Source organism: Erpetoichthys calabaricus, chromosome 9, assembly GCF_900747795.2.
Source record: "Erpetoichthys calabaricus chromosome 9, fErpCal1.3, whole genome shotgun sequence".
In the NCBI taxonomy this organism is placed as follows: Eukaryota; Metazoa; Chordata; class Cladistia; order Polypteriformes; family Polypteridae; genus Erpetoichthys; species Erpetoichthys calabaricus.
This window is the reverse complement of record NC_041402.2, coordinates 27,711,833-27,725,498: the sequence shown is the minus strand read 5'-3', so window position 1 is coordinate 27,725,498 and position 13,666 is coordinate 27,711,833. Positions and strand designations below refer to the sequence as shown.

Below are 13,666 nucleotides of genomic sequence, written 5' to 3'. Positions count from 1 at the left end.
ACCCACTGTGCCACCGTGCCGCCCCAATGAATACATGTATCTGCTAAATAAATATTAATTTTCTGCAAATAGGTGGCTAATATGAATGAAATAATTACTGAAATATGCTTGAATCCAAGGAGTCTTATCTAATAAACAGTTGCCATTCACACCTCCCAAATCACCATCTCACATGTTTTTATGTTCTCCAATAATGGGAATGAACAAGCTACCAAATAAAAAGCATATGTCATTAATTGTTCACTTTTACCCAATTTTGTTTGTGTGCACCTTTCCTGACTCATGTACAGGCTTTACACAGGTTCGGAAAATGTTAATATAAGTGAAAAAATGAATGCAGAACAGAATGCATATACAGTACTATGAAGATATTAGTTAATGTAAAAGGGCTATTATCCTTTATATAACATTTTTATTCAGTTTAATTTTAGGGATGCAAAAATCTTTCCAGCATATAACATAAAACAAATGATTACAGTCATTAATTCTTACATTTGACAATAGACAATATAAAAATAAGATACCCAGACATAAAACTTATAAATACCCAAACTGATATTACCATATTTTAAATGAAAGAACTACATCCATTGTTTTATGAAATTATACTTTTAAAAAAATGCAATTATTTTACACAACAGAAAACCATATACAGTGTTGAGTAATAGATATAGCATTACTTTTACTTCTCTCCTTGTTAAAATTTTAGTAAAGTTTAATAAAGCACATTTGTTAAATTACTTTCTAAATATCTACAAAAATTCATTGCAGTCTTGAGGTTACCTTCATTCCCAGTGAAAATCAAACATTAACAAACAATGTCAGATGTAAGCTCCATGATGTTGTCGGCTCACATACTATTCTGCATTCTTTATCCTTGCGCTGCAATACCCTCTATGGCTACCTGGAGAGGAACGTTCAGTTCTTTCACTACTCTTTTAGCTTAAGCTACTATCTTGGTATCAACTCGATGCATCAAAAATGAAGGTTTGGTGTGAATCTTTGGCCACTGAGTTGATGAACTCCAGAATGATTGAAGTCTGTCCTTTATAGCTGGTTTGGTGCTCTGAAATATAGAAATGCCATAAAAGCATAAATATATATTTGTGATTATGCCATTTTAACATTTTTTTCAACATTGAAAAAAAAACAATCAAAATATTTTCTTGAAGGCGTGTTTTAAGAAATTTTAACTCTACTGTATTAGTTTATTTGTTTAACCCTATGAATACAAATTTTCCATAAAGGAGAATAACAGAGAATAACAGTGGTATGTCTTTCATTTCCTAGGAACATCTGAGTACTGGGGTGTTTTCCGAACAAAGATTTTTAATGAAGCAGTATTTAGTTGTATGAAATTAAATCAAATGTGAAAAACTGGCTGTGCAAAAATTTTGTCCCCTTGTAATTTTGCTGATTTGAATGCCTGTCACTGCTCAATGATGGTTACTTGCAACACCAAATTGGTTGGATTAGCTTGTTAAGCCTTGAACTTCATAGACAGGTGTGTCCAATCATGAGAAAAGGTATTTAAGGTGGTCAATTTCAAGTTGTGCTTCCCTTTGACTCTCCTCTGAAGAGTGACAGCATGGGATCCTCAAAGCAACTCTCAAAAGATCTGAAAACAAAGATTGTTGAGTCTCCTGGTTTAGGGGAAGGCTACAAAAAGCTATCTCAGAGGTTTAAACTGTCAGTTTCAACTGTAAGGAATGCAATCAGGAAATGGAAGGCCACAGGCACAGTTGCTGTTAAACCCAGCAGGTCTGGCAGGCCAAGAAAAGTACAGGAGTGGCATATGCGCAGGATTGTGAGAATGGTTACAGACAACCCACAGATCACCTCCAAAGACCTGCAAGAACATCTTGCTGCAGATGGTGTATCTGTACATCATTCTACAATTCAGCGCAATTTGCACAAAGAACAACTATGGCAGGGTGATGAGAAAGAAGCCCTTTCTGCACTCACACCACAAACAGAGTCGCTTGTTGTATGCAAATGCTCATTTAGACAAGCCAGATTCATTTTGGAACAAAATGCTTTGGACTGATGAGACAAAAATTGAGTTATTTGGTCATAACAAAAAGTGCTTAGCATGGCAGAAGAAGAACACCGCATTCCAAGAAAAACACCTGCTACCTACTGTCAAATTTGGTGGAGGTTCCATCATGCAGTGGGGCTGTGTGGCTAGTTCAGGGACTGGGGCCCTTGTTAAAGTCGAGGGTCAGATGAATTCAACCCAATATCAACAAATTCTTCAGGATAATGGTCAAGCATCAGTCACAAAGTTGAAGTTACGCAGGGGTTGGATATTCCAACAAGACAATGACCCAAAACACAGTTCGAAATCTACAAAAGGATTCATGCAGAGGAAGAAGTACAATGTTCTGGAATGACCATCACAGTCCCCTGACTTGAATATCATTGAAAATCTATGGGATGATTTGAAGCAGGCTTCCCATGCTCGGCAGCCATCAAATTGAACTGAACTGGAGAGATTTTGTATGGAAGAATGGTCAAAAATACCTCCATCCAGAATCCAGACACCCATCAAAGGAGGCATCTAGAGGCTGTTATATCTGCAAAAGGAGGCTCAACTAAGTATTGATGTTATATCTCTGTTGAGGTGCCCAAATGTATGCACCTGTCTAATTTTGTTATGATGCATATTGCATATTTTCTGTTAATCCAATAAATTTAATGTCACTGCTGAAATACTACTGTTTCCATAATGCATATCAAATATTAAAAGGATGTTGCTACTTTGAAAGCTCCGCCAATGATAAACAAAAATCCAAAGAATTAAGAGAGGTTCTCAAACTTTTTCATATGACTGTATTCAATAAGCATGATAACAGAAAGATATTTCAGTTTCACACTGCTAGACTATAAGCAGTTCTAAGCAAATTCAATAAATTGGCCTGGTATCTACTGGTCCAGTTTCAAAGCACACATATATGGATTCAGTCTGAGCCACTCACTCCCTTAGCGGTTTTGACATTACAAGATTGCATGAGGCTAGAGCTTATAATGAGGCCTTTGGGAGTGAGTTGCAACACAGACCTTTTAAAGTACTCCAGTCCATCTCAGGGGAGTTTGCAAACATAACCATGCAAATGTAGAGTTTGTAGTTAATCTACATGCATGCTCTGGAAAGTGTCAGGAAACCAGGGTGCCCGAAGAACTTTCATGTAGACATGCAGAGAACAAGCAAACACCACAGAGAAAGTGATTGTGTCAGAAAGTGAACACAGGTTCCTGGGTTGTTAGACAACAACTCCAAACTGCTGGGCTACTGTTGAATTTACCTTATATAATACAATCCCATTGAAGTGTTAAAATTAATTTAAAAATTGTGTTTATTGCGCATCTTGAAATGCTGTGAGCTTTACTGTGTTCAAACTAAAATACTTTAATTTTATATTCATAGCACCGTCCCTTATAAAGCGGCTAGCATTGTTCATCATATTTATTTTGTTTGAATAATTTAGAGACACCTCTTTAAAATGCTTCATGAAATTTCAACAGATCATCAATAATTAATAATAGTCAATCCATTCAGTATTGAATCCCCATAATTCATTTCTGGGTTGGAGGGACTGGAGCCTATTCTGATAGCACTGTATGCAAGGAGTAAACCAACCCTGGACAGGGAGATGCTCAGATGCCACGCACACATCCACACTCATATTTATTCAGTTTAGCAACACCAGTTTAACCAAATTTACATTTCTTTGGGATATGGGAGGAAAATAGAAGAACTGGATGTTGTGAGGCAGAATTGCTAATCCTTACAAAACTATGCTGCCCAATTAGATAATATAATTTTATTGCTGAAAATTGCCGTGTTCCCTTTTGACTTCTAACATGTTTAAAAAGCGCCTAAATCTTTCTAAGACTATTTGCAATCTTAATTTATAGTGTATGATTTACATTATGAATGATTGTTCTAATACCCAGTAGTTTGTTACTTTGCATTAAGTACACCCCAAAGACCAACAATTTAAAAAACCTGTACAGATGTAGAATACCGTATTAAAGTATAGCATAGTTAAAACTTAGCCCTATTTGTTGATATCCTGACGATACAAAAGTGCAGTGTTGCACAAGCAACTGGTATTTAATTACACAAGCGTGGCTCATGTTGTCATCTTCAGTTTGAGATTAAACACAAGGTAATTTGGCAGAGGACTGTACTTAATGCAATTCTGATCATCCAGTTTCCTTCCCAACACCCAAAAGATCTGTGTGTTTGTTTAACTAGTGGTTCTAGACTGACTCTACGAGGCTGTAGGTAAGTGTGTGAGTGGTCCCTAAGATGGACTGGTGCACACAACCAGTTTTGTTCCCTTGTCAGTCCCCCATGACCCTGAACTGGATAAGTTGTTTAGAAAATAAATGTGAGGGTGTAGTTTTTAGAAAGATTTAATATGTGCAGAGCTGTTTTCTAAGATTTTCATTTGAATGTCACCTCTACAAGACTGAAGGGACTCTGATAAAAATGACGTCATACACAGCAGCAGAGAGTGTAACAATCCAACTTTGCAGGGTTCCCTCCTTTGCCTCCAAGTCTGTTCTTCTTGGGTAGAATCAGGATACATGATATTGCCAGTGATGCATGGTAGAAGCTGTGAACATACGTGTAGTCCCATTCCTGTAGAAAGGACACAGACAATATTGCAAATTTAGGTTTGAAGGGAATAATGGTTAGAAACCAGATAGTGTTATTAATAAAATGTCTTCTCTAAATTTCAGGGTTTCTTTTTTATTAATCACAAGGGCTTTTGATAGAATACTATATACTGCATAGTGTATATGTTAGTATGGTTGCACAGTGGTTTGTATTGTACGTCACCAAAGATGACCAGCTTATTTGCAGAACATCTGTTGACTCGATATGGTAGAGTGTGGGAGTGCCCCTGAGTGTGATGGCCTGACTCAAACATTCAAAGTTTATTTTTTGGTCTTGTACCAAGTGCTACTAGAATAGCTAATAGCCCTATGGCTTTGAACTTGACAAATCAGTTGCTACAAACGAATGGATGAGTGACTTATACACTACTTCCAAATTCTGTATGTTGTTATCCAATTTTTCTTCTCTCTCTTCCCGTATTGTTGTTTTTTATGGCAACGTTAACTGTGTCACAATCATGTCATTGGATATTTATGTGCATATACAGTAAGGCAGAGAGGATCCTTCAGTCACGGCTCCATCATTTTGTCTTACAGCCTTTAGGAAATCTTTTTATCACTTTGTCCTGTTATTGTTTTGGAATTTTTGGGCAGCATCTGACTTTAATGGTGCCTTCTTACATGATAAAAGACTTAGTTGTAATAGTGATATAAATATTTGCAAATAAAATAGATTGATCACTTAGATGGTACAAATGTATAAATACATAAGTAGATTTTTGATGCTGTAGGAGTGTGAAGAGTAATATAATGTAAAATTCTCAAACCAGTCTAATCCAGTTCTTGATCTGATTTAGAGCCTATCCCATTAACATCAGGCATAAGGCAGGAAAGCAAGCTGAGCACAGCCATTGGAACATTTGTGCTCTCATATGCACACTGAACAAATTTATAGTATAATATTAACCTAACCTGTTCTTCTTTTGGAGGAAAACCCACACAGGGAGAATGCTGAAACTCCATACAGACAATGACCGGGTACAAGGTGCAAGTTTCTTATTGTTAATTTTACAAATGTTATTGAAATTTGCAGATCTCTATTGTGAGGATTCCTTATATATAATTAAGGCTTGATACTGCTGGGTCTTCAAGATGGGAAAGTGTGCAATTAAAGCAAATTATCTAGTAGCAGAAGGTTTCTGTCAAGTAGAAGACCACTACATGTCATAGGCTATAACTTTCAAACTACTTTTGTTTCATGCCCAGCATTATTTTAAACATATAACTTATTATTTTTTCTTAAAAATGTATTGCTTGTATATATTGTACGCATTGTGTTGCATAGTGTTTAAACAGGATGTGAGGCATCCTATCTGACAAATTCTGTTATAAAACATCAAAGAATAAAAGGAATCTAGTGAAAAACAAAAGGTTTGTCGTGGTCATTTGCAAAGATCAAAACACAAAAGTTATTTGAATGTTTACCAGGTTTTAAGAATAAAGTCAAAGTTGTAGCCAAACAAAATAAAAGTCTAAACCAGAATTTTTTCTTAAATTCTTGAGTACTAGTCATTCATTAGATCTTACCTTTAATTGCTTAAAGCTCAAACAAATCTTAATGCGAGTGGTCATGATAACCATGATGTCACAAGTGCTTAATAACCATGTAGCATCACTGTGACTAGAGACATAAGATGGCGGCACCCATGAAAAAAAATACACAAAATGGTGACTCCCATCAAAAAACTCACAAAATGGCAATGGAATGTCACAATTGGATTAATAATAAACATTTAAGTAAGGATTGTCCTTGGTGTGGGATTATATGAATAAACTAGCCATGTGCGCCCAACTACGTTGCGCATGTTAAAGTTGTCTGTGAAGGGCTCCCTGTTTAAACGCGGCTGCCAGTCGTGAACTGGGCCCTTCGTCGCACAGCATTATGATTTTTTATAAGGGAAACAAAATTACAAAACAAAACCCTTGGACATTGATTCAATAGGAACGGCCTACTCGGAATCACTGTCCGAATAGTAATTATGTGGTGGTGTAGGAGCATTTCTGCTTCTCTCCTTTCACAGTCCATCTCGTTTTCACGACGCTGACGTTTCCTCTCACGATCTCTTTTCAACCTTTCTCCAATCTCGCAGGTTTGTGGCAATCCAAAGAGTAAGGCAATATACACGGAGCAATGGTTATAAAAGGGGGACACATAGGTATCCAGGCTCTTTAAAGCATAAATAGGGAACACTTCACTGACATGTGAACAAGCCACGGTACAACTGTGAGATGTGCAGCACTCGCTGGCTACAACGTAACAATAATAATTTCTGGAACGTGCTGTTACGTTGTCATTCATTTTACCCACTGTCTTTCTTTCATTCATATGTTACGTAGGCACGTACCTTTTATCTTCGGCAATCTCATTCTCTAACCAGGCCTCAGGAGCTAACCAGCGTAACACTGTCCACCACCCCTTTCGTTATTCCGGCACATTGTTGACATCCGTGAGTAACAACAACGTACTAAACTGGAAGGTGGTCTACGTATGCGTGGAATTCGTGGACAAACAAAGATCAATACCAAATGAAGATTATATATAAAGATTAGTTAATTTAAAGCACAACAATTTGTTTAGTTTGAATGTCTGTGTTTTGAGGTGTGACTGGAGTACTACAGTCTTCAGTAGTATAAGCCTGGAGGAGATTCTTAATGCAATGTCTATGTCTCTCTACTGCCATCTAGTGCTTCTTCTTCTAATTCATTCGCGGACAAACAAAGATCAAGATCCAAATGAAGATTATATATAGAGATATATGTGGAGAGATCAAATTTTTTTGTCTGTGTGATGGCTATAAAATACAATTTGTTGTTAACTTTCCCTACCTGAGATTTTTTTTCCGGTTCATTGTTCTTCATTTTGCACACATTTAATCTGTACTGTAGCAAAAATTAATTATTCATGTTTTATAGTTTGTATGCATTTGTTATGCAACCTCTTAGTTTATATTACTTTTGCACTTTTGATGGAATAACCAGATTGCCATGCATGAACTATTTTCCCTTCATTTCACTTGTATTATTTCTGTGGAGTTCTACAAAAACATAGCATCATTTTATAACAAACTAGTTTAACTGTTTTATGTCTTGTGTTAATTGCAATTGTATTTTGACTAGTCAGAATCTAAATTTCAGGGGCAAAACCAGGACATGCTGGATTATACAGTAGTTTGTGACTGTCTTAAAAATCATGTGGAAATTCCCTAGGAGCACTCTGAAGAAGTTATTGAAGAATTGAGGCCTGGTCCGTTTAGCATGGAATATTGCCAGCACGAGCCTCATTAGGACAAATGGAGTTAAGTGTAATTCCATTTTGAATTTTTACAATTGTGAGAGTTTGATACTTTTGATTAGAAATATCTGCAATTCCATTTTGACTAATCAAAAATTTAAATCTTAGATACAAATATGAAATTATAAGTTTCACATTTAGAACTGAGGATATCATTGATGTGTTTTCATTGTGTAATCATTTTTTCATCCTAAGGCTTAGAATTACACACAAATATATGTAAAAGCTTAAATGTAGGACATGACAGTTTCCATTTAATTTGGCTCAGTTGGATGAATGATTATCACAGGATTTAGCATTGTTAAGTAAAACGTTTCTACATAAACAGTTATCAAAAGTTAAACATTGAAGATAAGACATTTTAAATAGTGTCATGTCATTTTCTAACATTAATCCAGACCAGAGTCAGAGATGGAGCGTATCCCAGCTAGCATAGGGTACAAGGCAGAAACAAACCCTGAACAGGACTCCAGTTCATCGCAGGTTGAACACACACACACAAGGGTCAATTTAGCATTGTCAATTCGCCTTATCTGCATGTCTTTCGACAGTAGGAGGAAACTGGAGTACCAGGAGGAACCCCAGGCAGACACTGGGAGAACAAGCAAACTCCCCACAGTGCTAAAACTGTGTCACCTCATTGCAAATTGTGGTAGTACTCATGTAACTGTTATAATAGTACTCATATAATTGTGTGATGGTCTGGACTGGCTTCATGCTCCCTGTTGTGTACCTTTAGTCAGTATCCAGATGAGCCTGGCAAATGAGGACACACACATCCAGCATGGTGTAGTTGTAATAAGTGATTTTTATGAAAATCAAAACCAAGAATCAATCAGTGTTTGAGAAGTGTAGTGCAAGTTCATCCAATTAAATACATAATCCATAAAAACCAAGGTTATTGTGGAACTTAAAAGTCATTAATAAATAATCCATAAAATTGAGGCTAAAATTGCAAGGCAGGAATCTGTCCTTTTTTAAAAAAAAAAAAAAAAACACAAGTCCTGGTGCAATCTAAATTGACACATCATCTGCTTACCCTGCATGTGGTCTTGCAGCAGAGGAGGCACCCAACCAATAGGCGCAGCCAATCTTCTAAACCAGGCTTGGGTCACTGCTGCCATCTGAGGCCCACAACAGAGCACCATGCCTTGCCTCTCTTCTTCTGCTTACTCTCCTCAGACTTGTGCTAGAGTGAGCATTGCCTCACTACAGTTACCATGGAAAATACTCCGCCTGAGTAGCCCTCTTCTACGCTCATCTTAGGGACTCTCCTTCCAGCTGCCTGCCTCCTCTCCTCTGCACCCTGGTGTCTTCTGATCCTATCTCCCCTTTAAGCTTTTCCCCTTTAACCAACAATTCTTTGCTGTTTGTTTCCTTCTCTTCCTACCGGTTTTCTTTTGTTCTTTTTTTTTCTTCCTGTCTGCCGTGTAGGCTCCTCTCATATTGGCTTACCTTGTTGGACGCAGGTATGATACGCTGCTAGGTAAAAATGAGGCCCCCGCCAGACACTCACATTCGCACATGTGTGATCAGCCAGGCACCCCAACCATCCCCAAAACGGAGCTTGCTTGCACACAGCCGTGCCTGATTGGAGCCTGAACTTAATGGGTTGCGATTATTTATTTTAAATCTGTCCCATTCATCACAAATTGTTTTGGCTAATTGAGCTTATTGGGTGATTGAGTGAAAACATGCTTTTATTTTAAACATCCATCCATCCATCCATTGTCCAACCTGCTGAATCCGAACACAGGGTCACGGGGGTCTGCTGGAGCCAATCCCAGCCAACACAGGGCACAAGGCAGGGAACCAATCCCAGGCAGGGTGCCAACCCACCGCAGGACACACACAAATGCACCCACACACCAAGCACACACTAGGGCCAATCTAGAATCGCCAATCCACCTAACCTGCATGTCTTTGGACTGTGGGAGGAAACCGGAGCGCCCGGAGGAAACCCACGCAGACACGGGGAGAACATGCAAACTCCACGCAGAGAGGACCCGGGAAGCGAACCCAGGTCCCCAGGTCTCCCAACTGCGAGGCAGCAGCGCTACCCACTGCGCCACCGTGCCGCCCTATTTTAAACATATTTTTAAAATTACACCAATAAAATAATATGATTTTGGTGGTCATCCAAATGTTTTGAGCAGGACCTTTTCAAAATTGTTAGCAATAGAAACCAAACAAGTTTTATTTTTTCACTTTTTCTTTATGAATAAACACTTGACACATATTTTCAAAAATCACTGCACACTTGGGAAATTTCTACGGACTACAAACTGGTAACTATTATACTGTGCTATAGAAAGGGTAGATTAGGTTGATCCAAGTAACTACAAGGCTGTAACTCACTCCAACTAGTCTGCGACTCACTCTGATAAAATCAAACAGATTTCATTTTGTCTTTAGTTGTAGGGGTAGGTTCTCTGTGCATGAGAGCTGACAATCAATGAATGCTCATCCAAAAGTACAATTCATATAATTAGATTAGGTAAACTTTATTAACCCCTTGTGGAAATTTGAATGCATGGATTAGGAATAGGGAATGTGGGTGTTTTGGACCTCAAAAAGAGAAAAGAAGCTATTTTGTCTGTTGTCTTGAATTTTATGTACTATAACAGAATGGGAAAAAAGGGGCAGAGATTGTGGCTGAACTTGCCATACATGTTCACCCTTTGTATAGCACCACCTCAGTCGGGCAGCATGCTATTGGTTGTCAAAAAAAAGGAGTGAGCAAGACTATGTTGGAAGGTCAGCACTCAATCACCAAATGTGTCATGCCCAGAAACTTTCATTTGTGTAAACTGACATGGTCTGGCCACAAGATCATCACCCTCAGTTGGCAAGTCTGATTTACCCGAGGACTAGAAGTTGCGTAATGTGACATTAGCTTAATAGAATTAGGATTTCGAGGCACAGTGTGTAAATGGGTGCAGAATTAGATTAAACACCAGGAAAAGGCACTATGTTAAGAGGAAGTTTTTCAGAATTAGGTGGTGTCCCTCTGGCATCAGAGCTCGAGCCACTGCTGTTTTTAATATAAATGATCTGGATGAGAATATAAATGACAATCAGGTCAAGTTTGCAGACAATGGCAAACTAAGTAAAATGGTGGATAATGTAGAATCAGCTGAATTATTACAGGGTGATCTGGACAAAATACAGGCTTGTGCATGTTTGTGGTAGATCACATTTTATGTAAGTAAATGTAGAGTATTACACATAGGAAACAAGAATGTTAGATTTGAAAAGACAATGATTAAGAACTTGAAAGTACACATTATGAGACAGTAATAGTGGATTTGTCACTGTCTGCATCTAGGCAGTGTACAGAAGGCACTAAGAAGTCTAATAAGATGTTAGGTTATATAGTGCAATGAGTTGAGTATACAGTGAATTGAGGGAAATTATGCTCAGGCTGAATGGCTGAATAGCCGTTATTGTCAAACTTGTTTTAATATTCTCACAAAATCTTTTCTATACTACTCAGATAAAATGTTGTGTTTCTTCTTTAACCACTGTTCTGTAGACATGACATTTTCAACACAGGTATAGGATGGTTCTTCAAAATAAACAATATCGAACAGTATTGAGTACTGTGAAAACTAGCGATGAACATTCACCCTAGTGACTGACTGTCATTACACAGTACAAAATATGAAATCAATTAGATTTAATGATTGTACCTGTGAAATAACACTTTAAAGAAGATCAAGCTGTGCTACCCATCTAAGATGGGCTAAAATCGAAGTAATCAACGTAGACCTCAGACCATCTTTTTATATGTCTTCTTCTATAATACGCTACCGTGGCTGTTCATTTGTCTGTCCAGGATTTTAAATCACCTGTAGCTCACAAACCGTTTCACCTATTGACTTGAAATTTGGTACACATATACTACGTGACGTCTACTATCCGCTTTCGTAGGTGATGATTTTATTACTCTTTTTATTTTCATTTTATTTTATTGTAGACTCTCAACTCTCAGCAGCACGCAGCAGGGCAGCCGTGCGGCGCATCCGTACGGGCGCCGTTCTCATTCCCTATCATCTTCACTAATCATTCTTAAGGCAGATTGATGACTTATGTGCCAGATTAAGTGAAAAATTAAAGAAAACATACTAAGTAATTGCAACACAAAAACTAACTTAATCAGTTTTAACGCGAAAAGATGGGAAGCAGCGGGCCGCTAGGGTGGAAAAAACAAGAGCTGCTCAGGAAGTAGCAAGCGCATCAACCTCTGAGCAAACTAATGCTAAACATACAGAGAAAGAGCTCAAGTCAAGTGTATTCACTGCACATTATCATGCAGTACGCCGTTACTGGTATTTTATAATGCATGTTGTAATAAAATGCATTGTATTTGCTATCCCAGCGGATGGTGTATCACAAACATTTGTAGTAATAAAACACATTACTGAGAGTGTTTGTGGTGCACCATCGGTTGTAATAACAAATGCAAGAGATATGTCTTTGTTATATTCCATTTGGTATGGGTTTTGTAAAAGCAATATTAATGTTTGATGTGCTCTCTGTTGGAATGACAAATGCAATGCATTTTATTACTACAAATGTTTGTGATGCATCTTCTTTTGGAATGATAGGAACATAACAACCGGAAGGGACACAGACACTTGTCTCTTTATTAAGGTGGATCGTGTATGATTTCTGAACAATTCAACATAAAAATGAGCTGCATTTAATTGAATCTGACAACATAAAGCATATGATAAAATAATCAATCTTTCAATTTTTTTTAGAAACTGGTAGAAGACCCTTTGTGAGCCGATATGGGGAACCCTTCTTCTAGATCACGATGAATATCCAAGAAGATATTGCTGTTAAGTATTAGAAATTGAATGATAGAATTATACTAGATGTGTAGATTTTTATTGTCTTTGTTCTGAACAAGAAACATACACTATAAACCACAAACACCAGAAACTTGTAATTCACATATTTTAGTACAAAAGTTATTCTTTAGCGATTTTCAAAATCAGCATGTACCATACTCTTTCCCTCATAAAATAGAAAAGTGGTTAAAGTTGAAAAAATAAGTGCCATTACTCCCCTTATCCAGTATCAGCAAACCATAGTGAGTTGTGAAGGTGTGCAGCAAAGACACAGTGTGATATTGCTAATGCTCACAACATACGTTTCTTTAATGATGGCACACAAATTCTGTTTATTCAAATTAAAATCTATCTACATCTTTGGTGCATCTGTAAATGGATGCCCATGCTTAATGATGTTGTAAACTATAAAAAAAAAACAAGTTTTATTATTTTCAGCCCTGTGCATTTATTTCTTTTGTGAATTTCATCACATGGAGCAATTGCATGTATGTTTGCTGCCTCTATGTGATTTTAAATACCTGCGTTTCATTTTTTTTTTCAGTAAAGGCAGCAATGTTAACCACTGTGCCATCAAATAAACTTATAAATAAAAGGAGATCATTCAATACAACATACTAGTTAGCTACTGTATGCGTCAAAGTAACTCAGCCAGATTTATTTTTAATGTCCTTGCTTCGATTACTTGACAGAGAAGTTATCTACTTTTTGTGTGCTTCCTAGAGTTCTTCTTATGCTGGAGCAGTTTTAATTCAAAGTATTTTAGAGCTCTTCATTGTGTAAATGATGCATTTTCCCATCTACAATTTTTATTGTATTTCTCAGT

General features: G+C 37.3%; 1 protein-coding gene across 2 annotated transcripts in view; it reads right to left on the bottom strand.

The window, feature by feature from the left end:
- Positions 1 to 438: 438 nt before the first annotated feature.
- The window catches only part of mymk (myomaker, myoblast fusion factor), a 35,658-nt gene continuing 22,430 nt past the window's right edge, over positions 439 to 13,666 (bottom strand). Inside the window, exons 5-6 of one of the 2 annotated variants that reach the window (XM_028808876.2) lie at positions 4,511 to 4,651; positions 439 to 1,066 (exon numbers count right to left, since the gene is read on the bottom strand). In XM_028808876.2, the coding sequence (XP_028664709.2) occupies positions 944 to 1,066; positions 4,511 to 4,651 (264 nt within the window). In that variant the 3' untranslated portion in view covers positions 439 to 943. Of the gene's footprint in view, positions 1,067 to 4,468; positions 4,652 to 13,666 lie in introns of both variants that reach the window. The other variant, XM_028808877.2, reaches the window with a different exon arrangement.